Below are 27196 nucleotides of genomic sequence, written 5' to 3' on the forward strand. Positions count from 1 at the left end.
CTCTCTCTCTCTCTCTCTCTCTCACTTGCATTAGTGTGACTTAATCAAGTAAATGGCTAACTTATTACTGTTAGCTAATAAGTAACTGTTCTGTTGTTAAGAGAGAAAGGAAGAGGGCTGGGAATCAGACTCAAGGTCTTGTGCATGCTACACACATAGAATGTTTAAGTGCAGTATGGCTGGATCTGGGAGGAGTTAAGGAAAGCAATTGAGGTGAGTATGATCAAGGCACATTGTGGGAAATTCTCAAAGAATTAGTAAAAACATTTTTAAAAAGAATGTGAGTGGGATGCATTTTAAGAATGTGAGTGGGACCAACTTTTCTGAAGGCTGGTGGGGGATGAGTGAGGCATGACTACACTGCAAGCTTGGGAACCATGTTGGGATTTGTGGTCCATGGGGCTTCTAGAGGCTATGAGGAGGTCCATACCACTGAAAACCATGTGGAAGTCTATGATCCCTGCTACTTCTGCCTGTTCTGGGCAGGAAAGCTTCTTTTGCAGTGGTATCAATGGCTGCAGACTCATAATTGAGAATGAGAGACATTGAAGGCTTCTGAGATACACACATACACACACACACACACACACACACACACACACTAAAAAAGAAACAGTCTAGACAGAAAGCCATTGAAACTCTCCTTAAAAATGTGAAAAAGATGATGAAGTGTAGCTTTCCATAGTTGATGGCTTCTGGTGGGGTTGGGGTGGGAAGGACTCAGTTGTCTTTAAGGGATTGGCCATTGGGAATTTGACCATACTCCAGTGAATACATGGACAACACATATTCAACTTGGCGTGCTTTCCTTCTTTTTTTGAGGGGGAGGGTACACAAGAGTGAAATGGTACACATGGGAGATCAAGGGTTATTGTATGAAATTCCCAAATAATCAGTAAAAATATAATCTTAGGCAAAAATCTATACCCCAAGCTGTTCTCACAGATGTTGCTCTCTTATCTCCTCTTTCTGGCTTTTTCTTCCCTTTCCATCCCAAATTCATGTTTATTTCTAATGTGAAGTAGTTTCTCTTTTTATTCCTTAACTATGCTCAAGGCCTTACCTACCCCTCCCTGTGGAATTTAGGTATATTTTTGCTAAAAAAAAATTCCTTTCCACAGAGCAATTTTGGTGACATTTGTGGAAGGATTGGTTTTTGTTAGTGGTGGTTGTTTTTTGTTTGTTTGTTTGTTTTATTTCTTTTTGTTTTTTTTCATTCTACTGCCAAAGAATATTTAAAGTTTAGTGAAGGAGACAGATTGATTCAAATAATAGTAGGAAATGAATACAGAGAAGGAAGGGGAGAAGGCTAAATATAAGATTTGCCAGGGATCCATTATTGTCACTGAGGTCAACTTGTAACTTCTGACTGTGTTCTCACACTTCCCAGAGCTCAGAAACCAGGAAAAGGCCAGTAGGGAAATCTAAGGCTAGAGTTGTTAAAAATTGGTACATTTTCATACACGTGTGTGGCTTATCTCTTCTTGCCTCTAAATTTATTTTTGTGTTATTTATGCATAATGGGCTTTGTGACACTTTAATAATGGATATAGATAACCTAGTTTCATCATATTTATCATTACTACACTCTTTTGTCCCATTCTCACAACCCCCCACCTCTTCCCAACTAGACCCTCTTCTATTTTCAAGTCTCTCCTTTCTTTAGACATGGTCTCAATCTGTAGGCCTGGCTGGCCTGAAACTCAAGAAAATTCTTCTGCCTCAGTATCCCAGGTGCTGGGATTATAAGTGTACATCTAGCAAACTCTACCTCTTCTTCTGTATTTACTGTTGTTTTACCACACAGAGAATTGAAGCCAGGACCTGACACACACTAGGTGAGTACTGTAGCCCTGAGCTCATCTCAAGCCCTTTTCTATCATCATCATCATCATCATCATCATCATCATCATCATCATCATCATCATCATCATCATCATCATCAATTTGTATGTGTGTGTGGGAGCTCAAGAGTCTGGGTCCATTGGTCAATAACACTTTAACTCTGGACAAATTAGTCTGTCTGTACCTTGGTGTTCTTCACTGGGAAATGAGGAAGCGGAACAAAGCATCTCTTGTGACAGGGGACGTCCACTGCTCTAGGTCTCCCCTTCCAGTCTTACAAGACCTTCAGCACGTGGAAGACAGAACATACCTTTGCAATTCCCCATCCTGCTTTTCAGTTTGTTTTTTTCCAGTTCCTGAAGAGGCTTACTTAAGATGGTGACTCAGTTAAAACTACTAGCTTCCCCCTTCCCTTGTTCCAGAACACACACTCCAGAGTTTCAGCGGGTGAGTATGTGGATAGTGGGGGCGGGGAGCTCTGTTCAGAACTGCAGGGCCTCTGTGGGGGCCAACTGCATGGCTGTGAGGACAGCAAGTCTGGACCCCTCAGAGTACTGAGGAGGGAGTCAGAGTCCCTCCCTCCAAAAGAGATGAATACACCCAGATTGAGAACCCTAAGTACACATGGAAGGATGACATGTAAGCCCAGACAGACGAGGTACACACCGCTCTTTAATTAAAGAGCCTTTATTTATTGGAAGAGAAAGGCACATAGGCAGACAATTATAAACGTCTACAAGTCTGCTGTTCTCAAAACCACCCAAAACAGGATTGCAAAATTATACATTGTTCACTGAGACAGACAAAGGCAAAGCAGTACTCATGTGTGTTTGTAGTTACTGTGATCTTTCACTGGGCCTCTGTCCCTCAGGGTAACAGGAAGGTCAGCAGCTTCTCCTCCTGAGCTCTGCTTGTTAAGGTTCTCTCTCCTCAGGTAGCTCGGTCATTCAGACCACGCAGGTTGTCCTTCCCCTTTCTTCCTTCAACCCCAGATCAACCCTAGGAAGGATGAGTGTTAATGGCCTGCCTGAGGTGAAATAGCAAGAGGCAGACAGTAGTGGAGTCTCTGAATGCTATTCTGTTCTCCCCTTACTGGTCCATAGGGCTCCGTTATGGTTCCTACCACAGCCCCTCATCTGTCTCATCTCCTCAGGCACCAGAATTCCTATACCTCTCTTCTGCCTTCTGCCTTCTGCCTGTTCTCTATCTCTTAGCATCTCTAAGCCTTAAACAGTTTTATGGACTTTCTGGGGGCACCGGCAAATTTTCTGCAGGTGTCAGGAGCCTAAGCCTCATCACCAGAGTTGGGAAAAATCAGGATGTTGAAAATTGGAATCTTGCTGGAGAGATGACCCAGTGGTTAAGAGCACTGACTGCTCTCCCAGAGGTTCTGAGTTCAATACCCAGCAACCACATGGTGACTCACAACCATCTGTAATGGGATCCGATGCCCTCTTCTGGTGTGTCTGAAGACAGCTACAGTAAACTCATATACATAAAATGTAAAATAAATTAAATTTTAAAAAAAAGAAAAGAAACTTGGAATCTTTTTTAGCTCTTCCTCTGTCCCAGTTTATTTTCTGTAATACTTCAGACTAAAAAGACCAGACATTAGGCTTTCTGTTTCCTGAACATCATATCTCCTGTTCCCACTCAGGAAATCTCAAACCATCAGGAACAAAAGTGATTCCTCTAGAACATTTAAAAACAAAAACCTGTGATCTTGTCTATAGTCTGCTCCATGATATATCAGAGAGGCAGATTTAAAGTAAAAAAGTAATGCTCTTTTGTCCTTTACATAGACTATTAAGTTTTTCATCTTCTTTCTAAGTTTAAAGTAAAACTTTAAATGCCAAGAGCTAAAAGCTGCCTTTCCCTTCTGTTTTGCATGTCTGCTGTAACAATAGCTCTCCAGAAGCAGGCAGGTGCCTTGAGTTGTCTAGGCAACAGTCACAGACTCAGAGATAGGGAAAAAAAAAAAAAAACAGAAAACGAAAAAACAAAACCAGATTTCTTAACAATATCTGGAGTTTCTCCAGGATGCCCTCTCTGGCTCTGATGGACTGCACGGTGGTGCTTCAGTCTCAGAAACCTACCCAGGCTTGGCCCAATTTGTAAAGAGAGTATGTAGAGATGATTGCTATGCATATAAAACTATAAACTAAGACAAGAGGTAAAAGTAACCGATGGGGAGTTGTGAAGCCAGGGGTAATAGCACACGCTTCAAGGCCTAGCATTTGGGAAATGGAGAAAGAAGAATCAGGAGTTCAAGGCTACAATGAGACCTTCTCTCAATAAATAAAAAAGAAAGAAAGAAACATAGAAGGGAGTGGTGAACTTTGCTCTCACCAAGATAAAATGATCCCTGCATGAATGGAAAAAGAAGGAAGAAAATGCTGCTTTGAAGGGGAGGTTAGGCTCTGGGGACCATTGAGGCAGCTCAGCGAGTAAAGGTACCTGTCACCAAGCCTGATGAGCCAAGTTCAATACCTGGGACCAACATGGTGGAAGGAGAGAATCAACATCCCCAAGTTGTTTTTACACAAATGTACATGCACACGTACACACACAATAAATAAACAAATGATATGTTTTAAAAATGTAAAAGACTAGGGGGGAGGGACTCATGAGGCTCCACCTCTTCCTAAACCATTAGATAGTTAATGGTTGGGGAGGGGAGACTGAGTCCTTTTGTTTTTGTGGTGGAACCACTGGGAGGTTAGCCAAACTCCAGAAAGAAAGCAAGCCTCTACCCACACTCACGTAAACACCCCTGATTAAACTTAGTGGGTCAAAAACACAAAAACAACAAACCCATAAAAGAATAACTTGTTTTCCAGTCTCCCCCTCCTCCCATACACACAGCTTCAGAGAGCTGTTTCTTTTATCTTCAATAAACTTTGTTTCCTTTCTTGGTCACACACACACACACACCAAAGATATGAAATTAGGAAGAGGGTTTGTTAAGAATTCCTTCCCAGCAGATTTGTGGAGATGGGGATAATGGGAGGGGGAAATGAACAAAATATACTATATACATGTAGAAAATAGTCAAAGGCTTAAAATTTTTTTTAATTTGCTTTTTTAAATTGCTGATAAAATAAGGCAGAGTCGTGCATACTTGAAATTCCAATACTCTTGGTAGAGTAGAATAGACTTGGTAGCAGGAAGATCAGGAGTCCAAGGTCATCCTCAACTACATAGCTAGTTGGAAAGCAATCAAGTTACATAAGATCCTGTCTCAAGAACAAAGACAAACAAAAATGGGAAGTGTCCTACAGTGCCTCCTGTGAACTGCTAGTGAAAATATAAATGATTTAGGTCCTTTGGAAAACAGTTTGAGAGTTCCATAAAAAGTTTCATAAACAGGTGTGGTGTCATCAATATAGCATCCTCATAATAGACAAACCCCAGGTAGTATGTTATCATTGAGATAGCATATCCATAACAGGCAGAATCCATACAGACAGAAAGCAGATCCGTAGTTAATGGGGCTGTAAAGAGGAAGTACAGTTAGTGATAGCTAAGAGTAGAAGTGTTATTTGGGAAAAGCTAACTAGAATTGGACATTTGTAGTAGTTTCAGAACCTTGTGAAAATACTAAAGCCACTGAACTGTACATACTAAAAGGGCAAATTTCCTGATATATGAATTTAAATGTTTTAAACATTAAAAATAAGGGGGGGAGCAAGACTGTCAGGTGGCTCTCAAAATTTAAGTCTATCAACACATAGACTAGTTTTTACTCTAAGATTAAGTACATTCATTCATGTCTAACTAAGCAAAATAAAATAGAAATAGAATGTTCTTTTTTGGTGTTTTGTTTTGTTGATTGGTTTGGGGTTTCTGTTTTATTCTGTTTTGTTTTGCTGAGATAGGGTCTCATGTTGCAGCCCAGCTCAGCCTGTAACTCATGATGTAGCCCAAACTTGTCTCAAACTCAGAGAAATTTTCCAAGTGCTTAATCCTGCAAGTACTGGGATCACAGGCACGCACCAGTATACCTGTTTTGGTTTTTTGAAACAGGAATATCACTGTGAACCTCAGATTAGCCTTGAACTCCCAGTCTTCCTGCCTCTGTCTCCTTGGTGCTGGGATTACAGGCATGCCCTGCTATGCTCACTTCAATGCTTTCTCCTAATTCAGCATTTGCTGGGCATTCTATAGCAACTCTTTACGAATCCTCCCAACAATTCCTCCAAGGAGGCCATTGTTTTATCATTTTACAGAGGTAAAAATCAAGAGCTCAAAGAGATTGAATCCATTCCATTATGCAGAGTTGCCAAGCATTTTATGAGAAGGCATGGCCAGGAGGGCAGGCTAGGCTATCACACTGATGGCAGAACACAAGAGTGCCAGATTGTGGAGCATTAACCTCATCTTTACTCTGACATGTCCTAAAACACTGGCTACAGGTAAGGAGATGACAGGGGATTCTGAAGAGACGCCCCCAGCATCTATCTGAACCTGTGATAGGAGACAATCCTAATTAGAACATGCGTGAAAGTAACCAAAATCAAACCCTTTTCCAATTTTCTTCTTCTGTGTTAAAACAGGGTTTTCCACTTCTTCAATAATTCTTTGGGGTCTCTCATTTCCAGAGATATCCAAAAACACCCCCTCCCATCCTCGAGGGCCTGGCCACCTTTTCTTTCTTATTGGAAGTCTGTCCTGAAACAGAAGGAGGAATGTGAGGAGAAGCCCAGATCTGCCTCTGCCTTGGGAGTGGGACTTTATTGAAAGACAAGCCAAGAACCACTGGACCACCAGAGCTGCATAGGATGGAACCTGCGATTGAGATTAACATCTAAACAGACACTCCTGTCCAAACTAGGGGGCGAAGGGCTTGGAGGGTAGAAAATGCTAGGTCTGAGCAAAGCAAGAGGAGAGAACAAGGCCAGCAACACACAGAGCTCTGTGTATTCAGAGGGAAGTTGGCAGGGTTGTGCCCGGGCAGAGAAACTCCGAGTGGTACAAAGGGACGTGCCCGGAGTGGAGAAATCATGCTAATTGTCTGCACCAGAGCTGGAGAACGCCACCCAAAATGAAGAGAGAAAGGGGAGCCCTGTCAAGAGCCTCCAGGGCCCTGCGCCTCTCTCCTTTTGTCTACCTGCTTCTCATCCAGCCAGGTAGGAGACCAGAGGGTCTGGAGAAAAGAACTGGGGGTCTTTTGACAGAGGGAAGGGGAGAGCAGAGGCTGAATACCTTTGGGGCTGGAGGAGGGGAGAGCGCTCAGTGGCCGTGGGAAGCATCTCAGTGAATTCAGGAATCAGTGTTGAATATATCTGTTCATTCCCCGTGCTTCCAGCCTGGCCCCTGGCCCCCTCCCCGAAAGGCTGCATGACTTTGGAGCGCCCACGGCATTCAGTACATTAGCTGGAAGGCATCATGCCACTTCTTATGGGATGACTTGCTGGCGTGGGCCAGTCCAGCATTCTTTTTAAGGGCTTATGTGAGCTTTTGGTGGGAGGAGGAGGAGGGGACATCTTGGTTTTGCACCTCCCAAACCTCTACTGTGGCTTCTCTGAGTGTCAGAGTGAAAGATGAAAGAAGCTTTGTAGATAATGAGTCTCCTGGTTTAGGATAGCAGTCAGTCCTAGTTAAAATTTACTCCAGGTCATAGACACCTACCTCTTGTAGCGCCCCCTATTAACTCTGTAGAGAACTGATTTTATTTTAAGTACTGTAGATATATTTATGTGTACATACACACAATTACAGGGAGCCTAGAAATGCACATTTTAATGTGGCAAGCGGATACATAGATCATTTTAACAAAAAGCAGGAATCAGAAAGAACAAAAAAATCACCTGCCTCTATCCAGGAAGCTGGGGCTGGTGGGGCAGGATGCTGGTGGGCGTTTAAAACCAGGGAATGTTTCCTTGTAGAAAGAATGTCTGCACTGAATCTCAGAAGATGGGGAAAATAGGTAGGAGCGTGAGTGAGATTATTGTTGGGAAACAGACAAAGGTCAAGAGCTTGAAATAGTCTTGTGTGTTTAGGCGGAGCCCAGAAGTTCAGCATTGCTGAGGGGAAAGTGTGAACTGAGTTCAGTAAAAGCCTTGCAAACCTTTCTCAGAAAATGAGACAGAGTCTATAAATGGTGGATGTGGAAGCTGTATGATCTTTAATTTGAGAACTGGCAGGACCAGATTTACTTTTTGGATTTCTTGGTCTTCAGTGAGGCACTGAAGGAGAAACGAGGCAAACCAGATGAGGATGGAAGCCGATTTCACTCTTCTGAGCCCATGAAACAAAACACAGACTAGGTGGCTTCGGTAGCAGAATGTCAGTGTCTTGCAGTTCTGAAAAGCAGACCTTGGGGATCAAAGTACCGACGTGCCACACTCCCTCTGAGAGCACTAAGGACAGATCCATCCTAGGCCTCTTTGGTTATGGCAGCAAAATTCCAGCCTTCAGGTGGCGTTTTCCTGTTTGCGTGTCAGTGTTCAAATGCCCCAGTTTTACAAGGACTTTGCGGAAATGGATCCACCCTCCTACAGTATGACCTCATCGTAATTCCTTGGCTCTGAAAAGACCCCATATCCAAAAGAAGTCGGATTGTGAGATGCAGAGCTTGGGGGTGGGCATTAGGAAGACTTCAGTATGTGAGTTTGGGAGATGTAGGTTAGCCCACGTCAAAGCTATTTTCTAATTATAAATTATGCTGATACGGTATTAGTTATGAGCCAGGCATGGTGATGTATGCTTGTAATCTCAGCACTTGAGAGGTAGAGGTACGAGGATCAAAGGCCATCTTTGTCTATATAGTGAGTTTGAGTACAGCCTGGGCTACATAAGATCCTTTCAAAAACAAACAATATTAGTTATTAACCTATGAAAGCTAAATGTTGGGCCACAGACTATTGTACTGTTACTGTATCAAGCCATAAAAGTACCAATTCTGTAAGAAGTCTCTGCCATCTTCATAGTTTTTGAAATTTACAGATTTTGGAAAATTCCAGCTTCTGGAACAGACAAATTCCAAAATATAAGTTTTTGTTATTAATTATGTGTCAGTGGAATGAAGCAGTAGTCTAGACCTGGGAAACAAGGCATGTTACTTCATAGAATCCTCAAAGAAGAAGCTAAGCTCATGGGACTCTGTCTACTTCAGTGTGTGTTACCACGGATCACTATGGGGGTTGCCTCTATTTATTTCAGATAGAGAATTTGTTTGTTTGTTTGTTTGTTTGTTTATGATAGGGTCTTCTTACTCTAGCTCTGGCTGGCCTGGAAGGTGCTATTTAAACCAGAATGGCCTCAAATTTACAGATTTCCCAGTCTCTTGTCTTGCCTGGCCTAAGAGAGAATTAAAACAAACAACAAACAAACAAACAAAAACTTAATGAATTAACAAATACAACAATAAGAGACATATAAGGGAGGGTTTTCCAAAATTTGTCTCTGAGTGGTGCATATCACTTCCACTAATTCTATTGGCTAGAACTTTGACACATGTCCATTCTTAACTGCAATGAAAGCTGGGAAATGTAGTATTAAGGTTGGCTGGAATGGGTCAGAGAGATGGTTAATAGTGCCTGCTGCTCTTGCAGAAGACCTAGGTTTGGTTTCAAGCACACACATGGTTGCCTCTTCTGACCACTCTCCCCCTACCCTCCAACGCACACACAGGCACTGCACATGCCTGTGCTTATCATACACGCAGACAAAACACTCATACACATAAAATGAAGTTCAGGTTCTGATGTCGACAGTCAGGTTTTCTCCACCACAGCCTCCTCCTCTTTTGTTTTCACAGTTATCTGCTTATTTTGTGGGAGTGCAACACAAAACTATAGAGGTCAGAAGACAAGTTTCAGAAGCCTGAATTCTTTCCACTCTGTGGGTTCCAGGTGTCAGATTTGGTGACAAAAACCCTTACTCACCAAACCATCTCACTGACCCCAAATCTAGCCAAATACAGCTTCTTAAACTCATCATAGCACAATTCACAGAATGTTCAAATAAGCCTTTTCCTGGGTCTAAGGTGTTGACACCTTTATGAACATTAAAAGGTATGAATCCAAACAATGGCAGTTTTATTCTCTGGATTCTTCTGCTGCTCTGCTTGGTTTCTGTGCTGAATTTGGAGAAGTAAGTAGATACTGAGAGCAGTCTGACACTGTGGTCCATGTCAGCCTTGAACTTAAGACAACTCTCATGCCTCAGCCTCCTGAGTTCTGGGATTACAGGTATGAGCTATCACACGCAATATCTTTTTAGCCTAAATTCACTATTAAGGGACAGTGGTGATGCTTCTCAGTTTAACAAATGGTGTAACCAAAAATGCCATAGAGGAAAAAGCATTAAGCTTAAGGATATAGTCTGATGTTCCCTTAACAAGTGAATGGGCTCCTATAATCATCCCCTAGACAAAGAAACAGATATGGGTAAGTTGGTGGCATACACCTTTAATCTCAACACTTTGGGAGAGGCAGAGGCAGGAGGATCTATGTGAGTTCAAGGCTAGTCTAGTTTACATAGTAATTACGAGCCAGCCAAGGCTACATAGTTAAACCTTGTCTAAAGAAAGAAAGAAAGAAAGAAAGAAAGAAAGAAAGAAAGAAAGAAAGAAAGAAAGAAAGAAGAGAATAAATCATGCTCTCACCTCAGAATCACCCAATTATATCTTTATTTCAGTGCTTTTAGCCACTGAAGAAGGTACCTTCAAAGATGACTTCTGTATTAATGTGCTTTCTGAGAACCTTCATTTTCAGCATAAACTTGGTGGTGCATGCTGAGCATGTTCAGAAGCATTACTGTGGTCACTATAATCTTCTAAACATGTAGTCCATAGCAATAACACTGACATAGCCAGCATAGACCCTCTAAGCAATGACGCTTACGGTTGGGTCAGCCTCCATATGAGTGTGTCTAGGCTCCCAGAATGAAATCCTTACTCTTTTTTTGTTCAAACAGGACATTGCTTTAGAAATAAATCTTATGTTTTCCTTTGCTACTTCAGGTAATGAATCTTTTCTCCACTCCACTTTTATGGCTCGGCTAAGTTTACTTTGGCTTCGCACTCACCACGATATAAACCCAAGTAGTTTGTGTTGCCTGCTACTACAGAAGCCAATGAGCAGAAGCAGGAAGTGAATCTTTGAACAGCATGCTATTCACAGGGCCAGCAGTCTAGGAGTTATTACCACTCACAGATCTACTTGACTCAGGCCATCACTAACTAGCCCTTTCTATAGGGAACAAGAACAAAGGTGAACAATCGATCTAAACACCAGTCTTGTCCCTCCAGTCAGGCGGCCGAGCTTGTCTTTTTAATTCATGGTTGCTACTGTTCTTCTTTCTTCCGGTGCTTTCCCCTCATCCTTTTCTCTCTATATAGTAGGGCACATAGGCCTAAGGCCACTAAGTCCCACATTCCTCTCATGTGATTATCCAAGTTACAGAGTATACATGCAGACTCTTATCTACAATATACACGGCCATGGGCTCATTTGCTCTCCTCTCCTTCATGTTCTCTAGCATCGTGATGTTCTGCTACTAAGCACAGGCTCAGAAGCACTGGAACCAAGTGACTCCAAGGTGGTGACCTATTCCTCCAAGCAGGCCCTACATTTTATTAGCCCTCTTAGAACTAACCAATGATGAATCAGCCCATTGATGAAGTGAACGCCTTCATGAGACAATCATCTCCCAATCTTCTTATCCTAGCTAGTATGAAATGGAATCAAACTATAGTTTAAACTTACATTGCCATGATAATCAAGTTGATAATTAAGTTGAATTTTTTCACATTTTTAATCAGCCAATTGGATATATTTTTCTCTGAAATATTTGCTCCAAGTTTTTTTTTTAAAAAGGATTTGTGTTTTATTATTTTAAGTGTGTGTGTGTGTGTGTACTCTAAGGAGTCTATATCTATTCTCAGGCCAGGCAGACATTGTCCTGTTTAAAATGTTTACCCTTTCATACTTAGATCTTCAGTCTATGAAGAACTGATATATGCCCAACATGTTTACCTCCCAGCACTATTTGTTAAAATGATTGTTACTGAAATAAGCCCAGGCAACCTGCCACTCAGTGATCAGTACTGGGGAGCCCAGAGTTGATGGGAAGGACCCTGTTTATTTGTCTGTAAGGGGCTATCATCCTTAGAGCCTGAGGAAATGGCTCAGTGGAGTCAGTGGATAAGAGTACTTGTTGCATAAGCATAAAGAGCTGAGTTCAAATGTTCAGAACCCACATAAAAAGACTGGTGTTCTCAAGTTCATGCCTGTTAAACCCAGCATAAGGTGTTATGGAGGAGACAGGAAGATTGTTGGGGCTTCCTGACTACTAGCCTAGCTCCATGTTCAGAGAGTGACCCTGTCTCCATGAATAAGGCAGAGGGTAATAGAGGAAGACATGAAGTGTCCACTTCTGGCCTCTGAACACATGTGCACATGCATGCACACGGACACATTAGTGGGGAGGAATACAAACATTTTGTGGGAGTGGAGTATAAGTCAGGAAGGCTAAGAGTTGAGTAGAGATCTTTCTCATCCAAGTTATGTATCCCCTTAATTCTCTGGAACATCACAATGGACCTCAACCTCCTGGACTGACTAGCTCCTAAAGTTCTTTTTAGGTGGATGTTATTTTCTACAGGTTAAGCCTCACATCATTGTATGTGTTTTATGTTGGTCAGTGCACACAACCAAAGACTAAAGAGAGAGTTACAAAGGTCACCAGAGTTAACAAGACCTAACCATCAGATGATGTTACCAGAACTGTTAGAGTCAGAGACTTGGCCCTGACAACTCTAACAAGCTTGGCTCAGACACTTGTCCTCAACAGGCCAATTAAAAAGACAGTAAGGGATTGGTGAGGTGACTCAGTCAGTAGGTACTTGTTGCCGAGTCTTACAATCTAACTGTGATCCTTGCACACACATAATGGAAGGAGAAAAGTGAAGTGTGCATTAGGGCACGCATACACTGTGCCCTCCACAAACAAACAAACAAATAAATAAATGCAAAAGACAAGAAGGAGGAGGAGGAGGAGGAGAAGGAGGAGGAGGAGGAGACAAGTAATAGTAAAAAGCACAAAAAGGATATCCAATGTAGCCATATAGGGAAGAGGAACAGAAAAAAGCCCCACCCCTACAAGTCAGGCTTTGAGGTATAGACATGAAGCTTAGATTTATACAAAGAGCAAGAGGTATATATAACTAAACTGTCCTGGTCAACAGTGTAGTCTTGTCTATCACTGACGCATCGTTGTTTGCGCAAGATGGTTGATAAGTCAGACCTACAGGAACTCTTTCCCCTGGCTGCATCAGGCTTTAATCTTTCCTTCTCTGATCATAAGGTCCCTGAGGCATTCTAGTTCCTTGGAGACCATTGTTTCAATATCTGATGGTCATAGACACAGCACAGTGTCTCTTTAGAGTATCTTCATTCCTAGCAGGACAGTTGCACGAGGGCTTCTCTTTCAGAATTGGGAATGCCTGCCAAAGAGAGGGGCATAATAGTTCAAAGGCGTTAGAGAGGGACACCTTTGAGAAGGACAAAGAATGGGAGCAACTCTGAAACAGTGGCCATGTCATAAACCTCTCCTTGCTATACTATGGTCACCTTTGTCATAAATTGGCACATCATATGCAAGTCTGCTCTAGTCTACTCTGTTGATCTGTCTTGATAACAATAACAAAGGAAGTCTCCTGAGATTTGAATAGTAGTGTATTAAATTATAGGTCAAATTATTATTATTATTATTATTATTATTATTATTATTATTATGCTATTATTAATGTTTTGAAATGGGGTTTGCTAAAGATATATCGTAAAACTGAAATAAAGGACAGACTGTAATTATTTTTGTTGGTCTTGCTGGTCCCAGGTGATGTTATGTGATTCTGAGTAAAGTTGACTTTTTCTAACTGAGCAGTCTTATGATGTTTTCTGTAATGTAGCTCTATAGTTACATCACCATCCAACCACCATACACCTTGTCTCTTTTCCCTCTGTACACATCTATTTTGCCTACCTCAAGATCATCTCAGATCATTACTAAATAGGAAGGAAGATATTAAAGACCAAAAGCAGAAAACAAAATATTCTTCCTGATGTGTTTATAAAAAGAGAAAGAACTATAAGAATATGTTCCAGCGGGGTGTGGGGGAAGGGGGTGCCTCAGCGGGCCCATGCCTAAGCATCCCTTCCCCCTGAGAGACTAACCAGGCAACAATATATAATATAGGATAGAGTTTATTTAGGGCATGGGGAGAGGAGTTAAGATGGTAGCAGAGGCAGAGAGAGACAGAGAGAAGGAGAGCATAGAGAAGTGGAGGCCGGCCATGACCACATGGAGAGGGGGCGAAAGGAGTGGGGAGAGAGGGGGCAAGAGGCAAGAGAGGAAGAGAGACAAGAGAGTGAGGAGGGGCCAAGCAGTCCCTTTTATAGTGGGCCAGGTAACTGTGGGGAGGAGCATATGTGGCTGCTGCCAGATAACTGGGAATGGAGTCCAGACAGAATACCAACACTTCCTTTCAGAGGACAAAACTCTTGCTGCCCTTGGATTATTGTATAAGAGGTCTGGTGACCATACTTCAAAAGGAAATAATACATTTGGGGAAAGCCCAGGAAAAGGCATCTATGATGATCAAACAAATGGAAGGAGACAGACCCAAGCAATCAAAACTTGCTTCAGATAAAAAAAAGGTTACAAGGTTGTAGCGCTAGCGAATATAGGTAAGTCCTGCAGCATGAGTTCAGGACCATCCCAATGATGCTTTTGAAAAGTGACTTTAAGGCAAAATGAAGACTTTGTTCCATAAAGATATGAAAACCAGTAGAAGATGACTCTTTTAAAGGATGGGGCAAAAAAGAGACCACAGTTACTTGGATCCACTCTTGAAGTTTGTCTTTCCTCGTGTCACAGGAGGTTAAATCCTTCTTAAGTAGAAGCTACAGACCTAAATACCAGGGCATTGTTTAATTAGATAGGGACATCTTGTAGATATGGTAAGTTCCTTTTGGTTTTGCCTATGGTGGGAACAGAGACTTTCTACATAATGATGCCACAGAGACAATGGTTAAGTTAATTACTTCTCTAGGTTGAATAATCCTCCTCCCTTTTATTACCACTCTGAGCCTGAGGTGTTAGCCATTTCCTCATTTCTGTGTCCTGCTTTGGCTCCTATCCCAGTTCTCTGTGTCTCCTGAAAGTTATGAAACCCAAACTTAGATTCTCTCCAGTTTCTAGGCAACTGTGCATGCTTAGCAAAAATGTTCTTGTCATCAGAGTCTAAGAAAGATGGCGCCATCCCCTTACAATGAGTGTGCGTGCATCCCTTCTGCTTGTGGTCCATGTTTACGACATAAGGAGGGCAGCCACCTGAGCTAGGGCAAATTAGGAAGCAGTCAAAGGCTTTCTTCTCCATGGTTTTATCCACAATATAATCTAAATTGATTTAAAAAAAAAAGCAGAATTAAGGGAGAAACATCACCAAAAATGGCTACTAGGAATCTTGGAATGGAAGAAGAGACAATATAACCCAGGGAAGCACAAGAGAAAGAGATCAGAGATCACAGGAGAGAGAAAAGTTATTAATACCTCATTCTTGTCCGAGGTCCAGGAATATCACTGGTAGAAGGAAATGAGAAGCCTTGGGATTTGGTGCTTGAAATCTGTATAAGTTGGTTCTGCATTTCTATAATGAAATACCCATGGCTGAACAATTTCTTTAAAAAAAAGTTTATTTAGCTCATAGTTTTGGAGGTAGAACTTCCCAACAATGTAACACCAGCTCTGGAAAATACCCCTCAACTTTATCCTATCATAGTAAAATAGATGGCATCAAAGAATGTCTATGAGAAGAGAGATCAGTAAAACCGGCACAGGGTCGAGGGAGCTTAGGCTCATTCTTCTAAAACAATTTAATTTCTGCAGAATTAACACAAAGTCCCACAATAACTTTCTTAATTCCCTCCAAGGACGCTACTCCCAGTGAGCTAGCCTACTCCACTCTCTCCTAATAACATCACCTTGGGGAAAAGGCTTAACAACACACAAACACGGAGGGACAAAACACAGCCAAGTCACAGCAGGACTGTTAGTCCGAATCTTTAGTTTTTAGTGATTAATTTATTTTCATTTTATGTGCATTGGTTGTTTTACCTGTGTATGTCTGTGTGATGTTGGAACTGAAACTGGAGTTATAGAAACTTGTAAGCTGCCATTTGGGTGTTGGAAATTGAACCCCGGGTCTTCTGGCAGAGCAGTCAATGGTTTTAACTGCTGAGCCATCTCTCCAGTCCCTCGAATTTTTTAAATACTTATTTTATTTTTTTTATACGTATGTGTTATATATGTACATGTTTGTATAAAGTGGCCACAGAGGACATCAGATCCCCTGAAGCTGGGGTTACGAGTACTTGTAAACCACCTGATATGGGTCCTGGGACCTAACTTGGGTCCTCTGTGAGAGCAGTATGCGATTTAACTATGGCTGCGCCTTTCCAGCCCTTCCTGACTCTGATTTGCTGAACTCTGAGGAACTCCACATATAGCACGTGCTGATCCTACGATGTCAGACTGGGTTCTGAGAAGTGAGCAGACACCTCCTCTCTGTTTGAACATCACCAAGTCATACGTACCAAAGCTCCTTTGCCTGCTCAGGGAAATCTGAAAGCTGGCTTTCCTAAGTCTAGCTGAGAATGGAACCTGGTAGCTCTTAGACATGTAATCCCATTTAAGTCATGGCAATACTGAAAGTTGAGAGAGACTTTACAGAACGTCTGGCCAAGTAGATTTAAGACTGATACACAGGACCATAGAAATTACTAGCAGCTCTCTGTTACTGCAGAGGAGAGAGCTCTGATGCCCATCATCCCTTCCGCCAAAATAAGTAAGGTGGATGGAACTATCTGTCATTTATTTCCATTTGTATGTAAGATTTTTAGAAAAAAAATACTATTGCTTAAAAAAAGTTTGTGATCAGGCAAGGAATGATATGAAATGCATTTAACCACAGCACTTTGGAGGCAGAGGCAGGTGTGTCAGCCCGGTATATATAGCAAGTTGCAGACCAGCCAGGGCTGCACAGTAGAAGCCTGTCTTTTAAAAAGGAAAAAAAAAAAAATGTTTGAGGAGAAGCAGTACAGAGAAGGCTCAGCAGTTAAGAGTACTTCTTGATCTCCTGAAAGACCTGAGTTCAGTTTCCAGCATTCAAGCCAAGTGGCTTACAAGAGCCTTTAACATCAATTCCAAACAGTCCAATGCCTCTTCTGGCCTCCACAGGCATCCATATCCACATAATATACATTTTTCACATAGACACACATACATACAGAAAATTAAAAAATAAAGAAAAGAATAACCTTTAGAGCTGGAGAGATGGCTCAGCAGTTACTAGCACTTGTTCTTGCAGGGGACCCAGGTTCAATTCTCAGCACCAATGGGAGAGGTCACACGATCTGTAACTTCATTTCCATAAGCCTTGACACCCTCTTCTTCCCTCCCTGGGCACTAGATACACATGTGGTACACATACATACATTCAGGCAAAACATTCATACACATAAAATAAAAATAAATCTTTAAAAAGAATGCTTGAGGTGCTGGGATGTAACTCAGTTGAAAAAGTGCTTGTCTAGTATGCATGAAGCCCTAGGATCATCCTAAGCGCTGCATAAACTATGTATGGCGACACATATCTACAATCTCAGGACTCGAGAGGTAGAGGCAAGAAGATCACAAATTCAAGATTACTCGTGGCTATAGCGCAAGTTTGAGACCAGCCTTGGATACTTGAGAAGTTATCTCATAAATCAATATAAAAACATTCATGAGATGGGTGTGTGGGTACACTTCTGTCATCTTAGTACTCTGGAGGTAGAGGCAGGAGGATTGTGAGATAGAGTTCAGCCTGGACAGCTAGCAAGACTCTCAAGACAAAACAAAACAAAACAAAAATGTTTCCAAATAGTTATCTTTGTCCATTCTAACTTCCTCAAGTTAAGAATTGCTTCCGATAAGCGAACAGTATTCAGCCAATCCCACCTAGAACAGCTTTAATCTGCAGGGCAATCTCTGGAGGTTTGAGGATATCTGGCTGATGATGGATAGAATGTGAAATTTGGAAATTGCTTGGCGATCATCTGGTCTACCTAACTACTTTATTGTACAAGGAAAAATCTGAGGCACAGAGAGGTGGGAAAGTGGCTTTTCCTTGACCTTTTGCAGGAAGAAGGAGTTCATATTTAACAAAGCACCCGCTCTTTAAGTAAATTGAATGCACTTAGCAAATAAAAGTTGTTTAAATAAAAGTTGCTTATTATACTGGGCAGTGGTGGCACACGACTTTAATCCCAGCACTTGGGAGGCAGAGGCAGACAGATTTCTGAGTTCCAGGCCAGCCTGGTCTACAGAGTGAGTTCCAGGACAGCCAGGACTACACAGAGAAACCCTGTCTCAAAAAAACAAAAACAAAAAAGTGGTTTATCATAACCAACATTTTAGTTCATTTAGCTCTTGATTTGGTCTGGACCATCTAGTACAAGTAAAAGAAGAAATGGAAAAGCACAGTCCTTCATTCCTAATTTTAACCCCCACCCCCACCCCCGCCCTTTTGACAGGGTCTCATGTGTCCTAGGCTGGCCTCATACTTCAATTTACTGTATTCAGTTTACTGTATAGTCATGAATGTTCTTGAATTTTTGATCCCCCTGCCTCTACCTCCAAAGAGGTGGGATTACAGGCTGGTACCTAGTTTATAGTCACTTTTTTATTTTATAGGTAAGAAGAATGAGACTTAGAAAAATTGTTAACCCAAATGCACCCAGCCTTAAGTTTCCAAATTCTTTATTCTCTCCATTCAAATTCTTCCTTTGTAGAGAACACAAGTGGGGCTGGGATTTAGATGAATTCCCAGAACTTCCTTTCCAGTTACAGACTGTTTTCTACTGAATCCTCCTGGTAAAGAAACAGTTATACCTGGGGTAAGGACAGAGTGATTCTTGGTATGCCTAGGAAGTGCCTGTGTGTTTAGGACCCTGAAGAGCTTCCTCTTCCTGGGCACTGTCTTAAGACACATTCCTCTTTCTTGGGGAATCTAAATTACGATGTTTTCTCTATTTCCTGCCATACTACTTCCATATCAGACTTGACTCATAGGATGTTCAATAAACACTTCTATGAAAAGAACATGTAGACTGTGTATAAGTGTAATCTTCTGCAAGAGTAGGCAACAAGGAAATGCCAGAGAGACAAAGCCATAGAAGACCTGAGATGGCTATGGGGAAAGAAAGAGGAGATGACAGTGAAGGATAAGCAGCCAGGACTGGCAGGAAGTTAAGGGTCTGAAGGTGTGAGGAAGATCATGGGGCTATGGAGCTGAGGGCCTGACACTGCCCTCTTCCCCAATGGGCCTCTGTTTACAGTCCCCCTGGAGGGGGTGAACATCACCAGCCCAGTACGTCTGATCCACGGCACAGTGGGGAAGTCGGCCCTGCTTTCCGTGCAGTACAGTAGCACCAGCAGCGACAAGCCCGTGGTGAAGTGGCAGCTGAAGCGTGACAAGCCAGTGACCGTGGTGCAGTCTATAGGCACAGAGGTCATTGGCACTCTGCGGCCTGACTATCGAGACCGTATCCGGCTCTTTGAAAATGGCTCCTTGCTTCTCAGCGACCTGCAGCTGGCGGATGAGGGAACCTATGAAGTAGAGATCTCCATCACTGATGATACCTTCACCGGGGAGAAGACCATCAATCTCACCGTGGATGGTAAAGCACTCAGCAAGGAAGCAGGCAGGACCAGACTGGGACTAAAGCTAGACGCAAGAAAATGTAGCAAAGGCTGAGTGGTCATTAGAAGGTGGTATCTAGGCACAGCTAACATGGATAGAGGGCCATGCATGGGCCAGCCTATTAACATTTACAGTAAACAAGGGATAGATAATGTTACTCTCTTCAGAGGTACAGAGAGTAACCCAAGCTCATACAACTGATAGGGTCCAGTGTTAAACCTAGAGAATTGAATCTAGTTTCCCCCAGCTAAAATGTCTCCCAGGATTAATCAGTTTAAGTAAAGCCCAGTGGTTTTGAAATGGCATTTAGGAGGAAGGGAGTGAAGACATTCATCATGACTTTGTTGTCCATCTAGAAGTTGCTTGATTAAATAGATGAAGAATAGATGGGTGGATGCATGGATGGATAGATATTTGGATGTATGTATGAGTAAATGGACAGATTATGGGACAGGATCTCTGGAGGAACTCCTCAGCCAACAGATTGAAGTGTTAGATGTTGTAGATGGGCAATAAAGAAGGGGGAGGAAGTGTGTTGTAGACTATGACTTACAGGCATTTCTGTCCTCCCATTTCTGGGTCTCAGTACCCATTTCAAGGCCACAGGTGTTAGTGGCTTCCACCACTGTGCTGGAGCTCAGTGAGGCCTTCACCCTCAACTGTTCCCACGAGAATGGCACCAAGCCTAGCTACACCTGGCTGAAGGATGGCAAACCCCTCCTCAATGACTCCCGAATGCTCCTGTCCCCTGACCAAAAGGTGCTCACCATCACCCGAGTACTCATGGAAGATGACGACCTGTACAGCTGTGTGGTGGAGAACCCTATCAGCCAGGTCCGCAGCCTGCCTGTCAAGATCACCGTGTATAGTAAGTTTCCCTGCCTGCCCAAGATACATGTATCCACTAGGACAAAAGACATTCCGGAGAGTGTCTGTCTAGAGCAGTGGTTTTCAACCTTCCTAAGGCTATGACCCTTTAATACAGTTCCTAGGGTTGTGGAGACCCCCAACCATAAAATGATTTTCATCACTACATCATAACTTTAATTTTACTGCTGTTATGAATCATAATGTAAACATCTGTGTTTTCCGATCATCTTAGATAAGCCCTGTGAAAGGGTCATTTAACAACCCCCCCCCAGAGGGATCGCAAACCACAGGTTGAGAACTACTGGTCTAGAGGGAGTGGGTCGGGGTAAAGGTGGGCTGGTAGTCCTTGGAGGACAGACACAAGTGGGAGGCAGGCTCCAGGTGAGCTCTGCCATTGCATATCCATGCAGCCTGGGCCCTTTTCTCTTCCCTCCCCTGCCAGTGTTCTACTCAGCACACGTGCTCCCTTCTCAAAGTGCCCCTACCCCTCTGCCTCTCTTTCCTCAGGAAGAAGCTCCCTCTATATCATCTTGTCTACAGGAGGCATCTTCCTCCTTGTGACCCTGGTGACAGTCTGTGCCTGCTGGAAACCCTCAAAAAAGTCTAGGTAACTAGTCAACTTCCACCACACCTTAGTCTTTCTTCAGTCTATTTCAATCCCAAGTTTAATATTGATTGAGCTATAGAATGTTTAGAGCATTGAATCTGGGGTCACGTTCATACTAGGCAAACATTCTACTACTGAGCTAAATCCGTGTTTCCCAAGCTCCATCTCCCTCTACCTCTCCCTCCCCACCCCTCTTTCTCTGTGTGTCTGTGTGTGTGTGCGCGCGCGCATGCATGAGTGCGCACACTCACTTCTGTAGGTATGAGTATGGGTACCTGTTGGTGTTGGCACATGTGTGTATGGATGCACATGTGTGTGGATGCCAGAGGTACACCTTTGGTGTTATTCTTCTGCCTGCCTTTGTTCTCTCAGTGCTAGGATTAAAATTTTATGCGACGACACCTAGCCTTTTTATGTGGATTCTTAGAATTGAACTCAGGTCCTCATGCTTATAAGGCAATCACTTTACCAAATGAGCCATTCCCTCCATCCCAGCTCCCAATTCTGTTCTCATCTCTTTGAATTTTTTCCTCCTACTGTATTTCTCCATTGTGTTTGCCATTGCATTTGTGCTCAGTTACCTCTGATCACCCTAGCATGGTTGATGGGGATGTCTCCTTGGGTGTAACAGCTAGCTGGGATAGTATGCTGTCTTTTAAGTCAAAGCAACTACAATTTGCAGGGGAAAAAAATGCTGGAACTCACATTGGATGAATAGCCTACCTACAGTCACAGTGCTGGCAACAGTTTTAGCATGCAAACCTAGATGTGTCTCATTCCAAAGACTACTGCTCCCGGCCCATCTTCTCATCACAAAGGCTTCTTCTGTGGTCACTAGAAGCCTTTCTGTGTCCATTGCTTAGATGTCCTGTGGCCAATAGCTCTGTTCTTGGTTGGGGCTGGATTGATTTATAGGAAGAAGAGGAAGTTGGAGAAGCAAAACTCCTTGGAATACATGGATCAGAATGATGACCGCCTAAAATCAGAAGGTAAGCTCCCAGCTACCCATGGGCCCAGCCCATCAGCATTCAGGTCAGAGATGCCTCCAGGGAAGAGGAAAAGAGGGTGATGAGGATCATCAGAGTCAAGAAGGGTGCGGGTACAAAATTTAGGTGCTGGACGGTATAGAGCAAGGGTTCTCAACCTGTGGGCCATGACCAGGTTCTAACGATCTTTTCACAAGAATTGCCTAAGATTATCACAAAACAAATATTAACATTACAATTCATAGCAGTAGAAAAACTACAGGTATGAAGTAACAACAAAATAGTTTTATGGTTGGGGGTCATCACAAAATGAGGAACTGCATTAAGGGTTGCAGCGTTAGCAAGGTGAAAACCACTGGTGTAAAAGATCTGTCCGTGGATCAGATCCCCCATTCTGTCCCTATGCAGCAGACACCCTACCCCGAAGTGGAGAACAGGAACGGAAGAACCCAATGGCACTCTATATCCTGAAGGATAAGGTAAGTTACTCTGCCAAGGATACCCTACAGCACGCTAGGGAGTAGGTGATGTGGTCATTCCTTTGCACTATTTGCAGAAATCTGGAAAATGAGACAGAGACCCAAAAACCGTGTGAAGGGCTAAACAAGCAAATGAGTGGCAGACCTGCCCTTCACAATATAAACGACGGTCAGCGGGCAATCTCATGGACTACCCTAGCTCCCACCATGTCCAGGCTATTCACAAGACCTACTTGGTGGTCGCCAGAGCCTTTCGCTCTTCTCTGCTCACACGCAATAGACCCATTTGCCATGAGCAGAACTTTAAGAGGATAGATGAGGCACTGTGAGTTTACTGAGTACCTGCCACAGGTCTGGGCCAAACAAGGTGTTGTCTGCCATCTAGCTGGATGTGAGGGTGTGGCTGGAAACTCGGACACATTACACACACAACCCTGCATGTGCCTCTTTAGCTCCAGTCCCAGATTGGGTCAAGGGGGCCACTGATCCTTGCGTGGCCTGTGTTTGCAGGACTCCTCAGAGCCGGATGAGAACCCCGCTGCAGAGCCACGGAGCGCCACAGAACCCGGCCCGCCTGGCTACTCCGTGTCGCCGCCTGTGCCCGGCCGCTCTCCGGGGCTCCCCATCCGCTCAGCCCGCCGCTACCCGCGCTCCCCAGCACGCTCCCCCGCCACGGGCCGGACGCACACGTCGCCACCGCGAGCCCCGAGCTCGCCTGGCCGCTCGCGCAGCTCCTCGCGCTCACTGCGGACTGCTGGCGTGCACAGAATCCGGGAGCAGGACGAGGCTGGGCAGGTGGAGATCAGTGCCTGAGCCTCCTCGGGAGCCCTCTGCGGTTGCCCTCTGCGGTTACCCATGGTCTGCTGCCCGCGGCCGGGAGGGAGGCTGAGAAGTCCGGGTGCCTCTGGCGAGGGGTGAGGGGAGATCGTGGCCTAATCCCTGTTTAGGGTGCACATGAGTGTGAGCTTGCACAAATGGGTGGAGCGCTGATCTTGGTGTTAAACCCGGTTGCATGTGCGCTGGGTTTACTGGCTGTGTTCTCTGGCTGTGTTCTCAGTGGGTATGAGCTGTGCCCTCTTAGGACTACATAGATTATTAAATTTCTGGCCCAATCCCCTAAAGGATTTTATGGAAACTAACAGTAATTTTACCCAGTGAGACGATCCGATGCGCCCCCTGGCAGTGTTGATACTTCCTATCCACCTCCCAATCCCACATGCCTCCGATCCTTAAAGTCTGTGGTAGTTTTTCCCCAGCCCAATTTAGAGGCCACTTACCCCCGAAACACATTGTCCTAAAACTAAAGACAAGTATGATGCTGGTTCCTGGGTCCCAGGGCCTGTTCTGATCACAAAGGAGTCATTGTCTCAAGGACCCTTTCTAGACACCTGCTTCCCCATCTTTCCAGAGTGAACCCCAGGTGCGTTCCTACGACCCTGGGAACTTGGGACTAGGCAAGGACAAACTATCAGGCTCCCAGTGCTTGGTGGCCTCCAATGGCCTCCTCCAAGGTGTGCCGAACTGGTCTTCCTTCCTGCCTGTGTTCATGAGAATGGGGGTTGGCTTGTTCCTATAGAAATTTGCCCGGCCACTCACCGATGACCCAGCAAGCTGTACCTGACAAGGATCTGGTTTTAACCATTCACGCTCGTCTTTCTGACTGTTGTTTTACAAAACAAGCTTTCAGTCATGCCCAGGAAGCCTGAGAAGCTTCCTTGAGCGGTCAGAAAAATAAGATTCTACTCTGCAGAGGAACGTGGAAAGAGGACGAAGGTTAACATGCCCTAACATGTCAAAGCAACGATGGCCAACCCACTAGCCTCCTGCTTTCCACCTGTCTTGGTCCTAGATGCTCAGAACCCAGGACAGTGGACAGAGCCAGCTCCCCAATCTGTTCTAAAGTCAGAGGACAAAGGGGCCGGGCCACTCCCAAGCCCATCACCTCTTTGGGCATTTTGAAAAAAAGGAAATAGTGTACTTGTAAATAGCACATGAGTAGGTGAAAGACAAAAAGGCCCTGGGCGTTCTGTCCTCTGTTCCCTAATGCCCCCAGGGATCCTTGCATCTCTTGTCCCTCCTCAACTGTACGTCTTCATCTTTGCTTCTGCATCATCTCATGAACAACTTCCAAGGCCCTGTATTCATCACCTCCACACCAGAGCACACTTTGCCTCAGCCCTGCAGGCACCAAGATTTCTAGTTTGCCTGCATCCCCTCACCCCACCAGCGTGACTCTCAGTTCTCCCATCCTGATGGCCTTCTGCCTGCTCATGTGGCAGGCGTGTCTGCAGCTCTCCTTACTTAGCCAGGACCCACAATCCACTAACCTTCCCAGGTGCCTCATCCACCATAAAATAGTGCATGTAGGTAGGTGATAGTGCAGGCAGGTTAGGAGATGTAAGACTTGGAGGACTACCTGTTGCTCAGCCTTGAGGTACAGGGGTGAGGGATAGGGTGCGATGAGAGCATGCCACACCTTGGTGCTGAATCCCGGCCGGGCTGGCTTCCCAGACTAAAAGCCAAATTTGCCTTAAATCGGGGGTAAGTAAGGATGTGGATTTTTTTTTTTTTAATTTTGTTTTGCTTTGTTTTGATCGTCATCTTTGTATTCACTTAGCATCTAGCAGAGTGCATAGCACAACCTGGATGCTCAATAAACTTTTGATGAAATAATTTTATTTCCACAAAAGCAAATGGATGAATAACCTGAATGTAGAAGTTATCTCCTTTTTCTTCCTTTACCGCCTTAACTCTCTTTCCATATTGCAAATCATCCATTCCCAAGCCATCACTCTCATTCATTCATTCATTCATTCACTCATTCATGTGTTTGTTCTCTTAGTTACTAAACATTCATTTGTGTACCATTGGCTATATCCCAGACATGGGATAAAAACGTAATTATACTGTGACTTCTACTCAGAAAACAATCTCACAGAGGAAGACAGTCAGTGAACAGATTATTATAATACAGTGGATAGGAGCAATAACAGAAATAGATACCATTTAAAGTACTCAGGGAACATATATCAGGGGTTACAAAAGGATAGGAGGACACATTCCAAGGAGAAGCATGTACAAAAGTCTTGTGGGGGCAATACACATAGGGAATTCAGAATACTGAGCCCTTGATATGGATGAATCATGTAGGAGAAAATGTAGGGTAGGATGTGAGGAAAACTCAATAGGCCTCTGAGAGCTCAGATATTGTATTTTGTGAAGTTGAGTTGAAAGGATCTCACAAAGAAAGCTATTAAAGCATATGAAGAAAGATGGGTTGAAGTATAGGTGGAAGGGCTGTCACACAATCAAAAAAGGGGCTTTCAAGAATGACAGGACAAGTGTGATAGTGCACATCTATGATCTCAGTGCTTGGAAAGCTGAACCAGGAAGACCTCAAGGTCAAGAGCAGCTAAAGCACATGGTGATGCCCTCTCTCTCAAAGAAACCAAAGGGGTGGAGTGGGGTGATAGAACAGCCAGGATCTCAGAGGGCTTCATGTATGAAAAAGAATTCAAAGTGAAGATTAGGGATTGACGTGTACCCCTGATATGGTGCTTACCCAGCATTTGATCCGTAGGAAAGAAGAGGAGTCCCTAAGTTTGATCCCCAAGAAAGAAGAAAAAAAGAATCATAAAAGAAAAAAAAAAACACATTACATTTGGTAACAAGGGGGCATAAGTAGTTCCAGTTGTCATGAGCAGGAGTTAAAGCCAGATTGCAGTAGGTGAGTCATGACTAACCCAGCTGAGACTGGATTCTTGAGACTGGGTATTCCAAAGTTCTTCCTGTTTCAGAACAGCTTGATCCTGCCTGAGTACACTATATTTAGTTTATATTACCAGGAGAAATTTCCAGGGAACCAGAAACAAAATAAAATCCAGACAAATCCAAAGTTCTTTATACTAATAAAATAGGAGTTACCCTGCATATTTTGTTTGCATTAGAATTGTATTGAAAAACTATGCTTAGCCCATTGTCAAGGTAAGAAGAGCTGGATCTGAGACACGTAGATTAAGGTGATGTCCTAGAAAGGGGGCTCAATGCTGAAGGCGCACAAGACAGCTAGCAGATGAAACTGCTAATCTTCTGTGGAGAAAAGGATTCTAAATTTTCTGTTATTAAAATCAATCAAAAATGAATTAACAGATACGGTAATACCTGTGATGTTGATGAAGGTGGGTCACATGGTTAACACCAGTAAAACCCTATCTCAGGCATTGGGGAGAATTCATATAAACAACAAAAGAAATAGGTGAATAAATATAAAAGAAAACAAATCACCATGACTGAGCATTAGGCAATTTAAGATGCTATACATTCAAACCCTCAAAGCCTTAAGAGACTGAAATTATCAGGTATGAGATAATGATGGAATGCTGAAAGGAGCAGAAGACAACGAAGACTGCAAAGGCTGTAAGAGTCATCAAATTAGAAAAGAAACAACATATTTTAAACTTTCATAAAAATAGGGCTAGTGAAATGACTCAGCAGGCAGTTGACATCAAAGCTTACACCTGAGCTTGATCCCCAGAACTTACCTAATAGGACTGACTCCTGCCAGTAACCCTCTAACCTCCACATGAATGCTGTGCTTCCCGCGTTTGCGCGCGCACGCGTGCGCGCGCACACACACACACACACACACACACACACA

At 43.5% G+C, this 27196-nt stretch overlaps 1 protein-coding gene across 1 annotated transcript; it reads left to right on the forward strand.

Annotated features, from left to right (window-relative positions):
* The first annotated feature begins 1813 nt into the window (after window positions 1-1813).
* Hepacam (hepatic and glial cell adhesion molecule) lies at window positions 1814-23660 on the forward strand. The gene is made up of 8 exons (XM_031343942.1): window positions 1814-1838; window positions 6447-6974; window positions 19233-19574; window positions 20184-20465; window positions 20975-21074; window positions 21990-22063; window positions 22469-22539; window positions 23050-23660. Exons 2-8 carry the CDS (start codon window positions 6890-6892, stop codon window positions 23350-23352), a joined length of 1257 nt encoding a protein of 418 aa, XP_031199802.1. The 5' UTR covers window positions 1814-1838; window positions 6447-6889; the 3' UTR covers window positions 23353-23660.
* Window positions 23661-27196: the final 3536 nt, after the last annotated feature.

Source organism: Mastomys coucha, unplaced genomic scaffold, assembly GCF_008632895.1.
Source record: "Mastomys coucha isolate ucsf_1 unplaced genomic scaffold, UCSF_Mcou_1 pScaffold23, whole genome shotgun sequence".
NCBI classification, from domain to species: domain Eukaryota; kingdom Metazoa; phylum Chordata; class Mammalia; order Rodentia; family Muridae; genus Mastomys; species Mastomys coucha.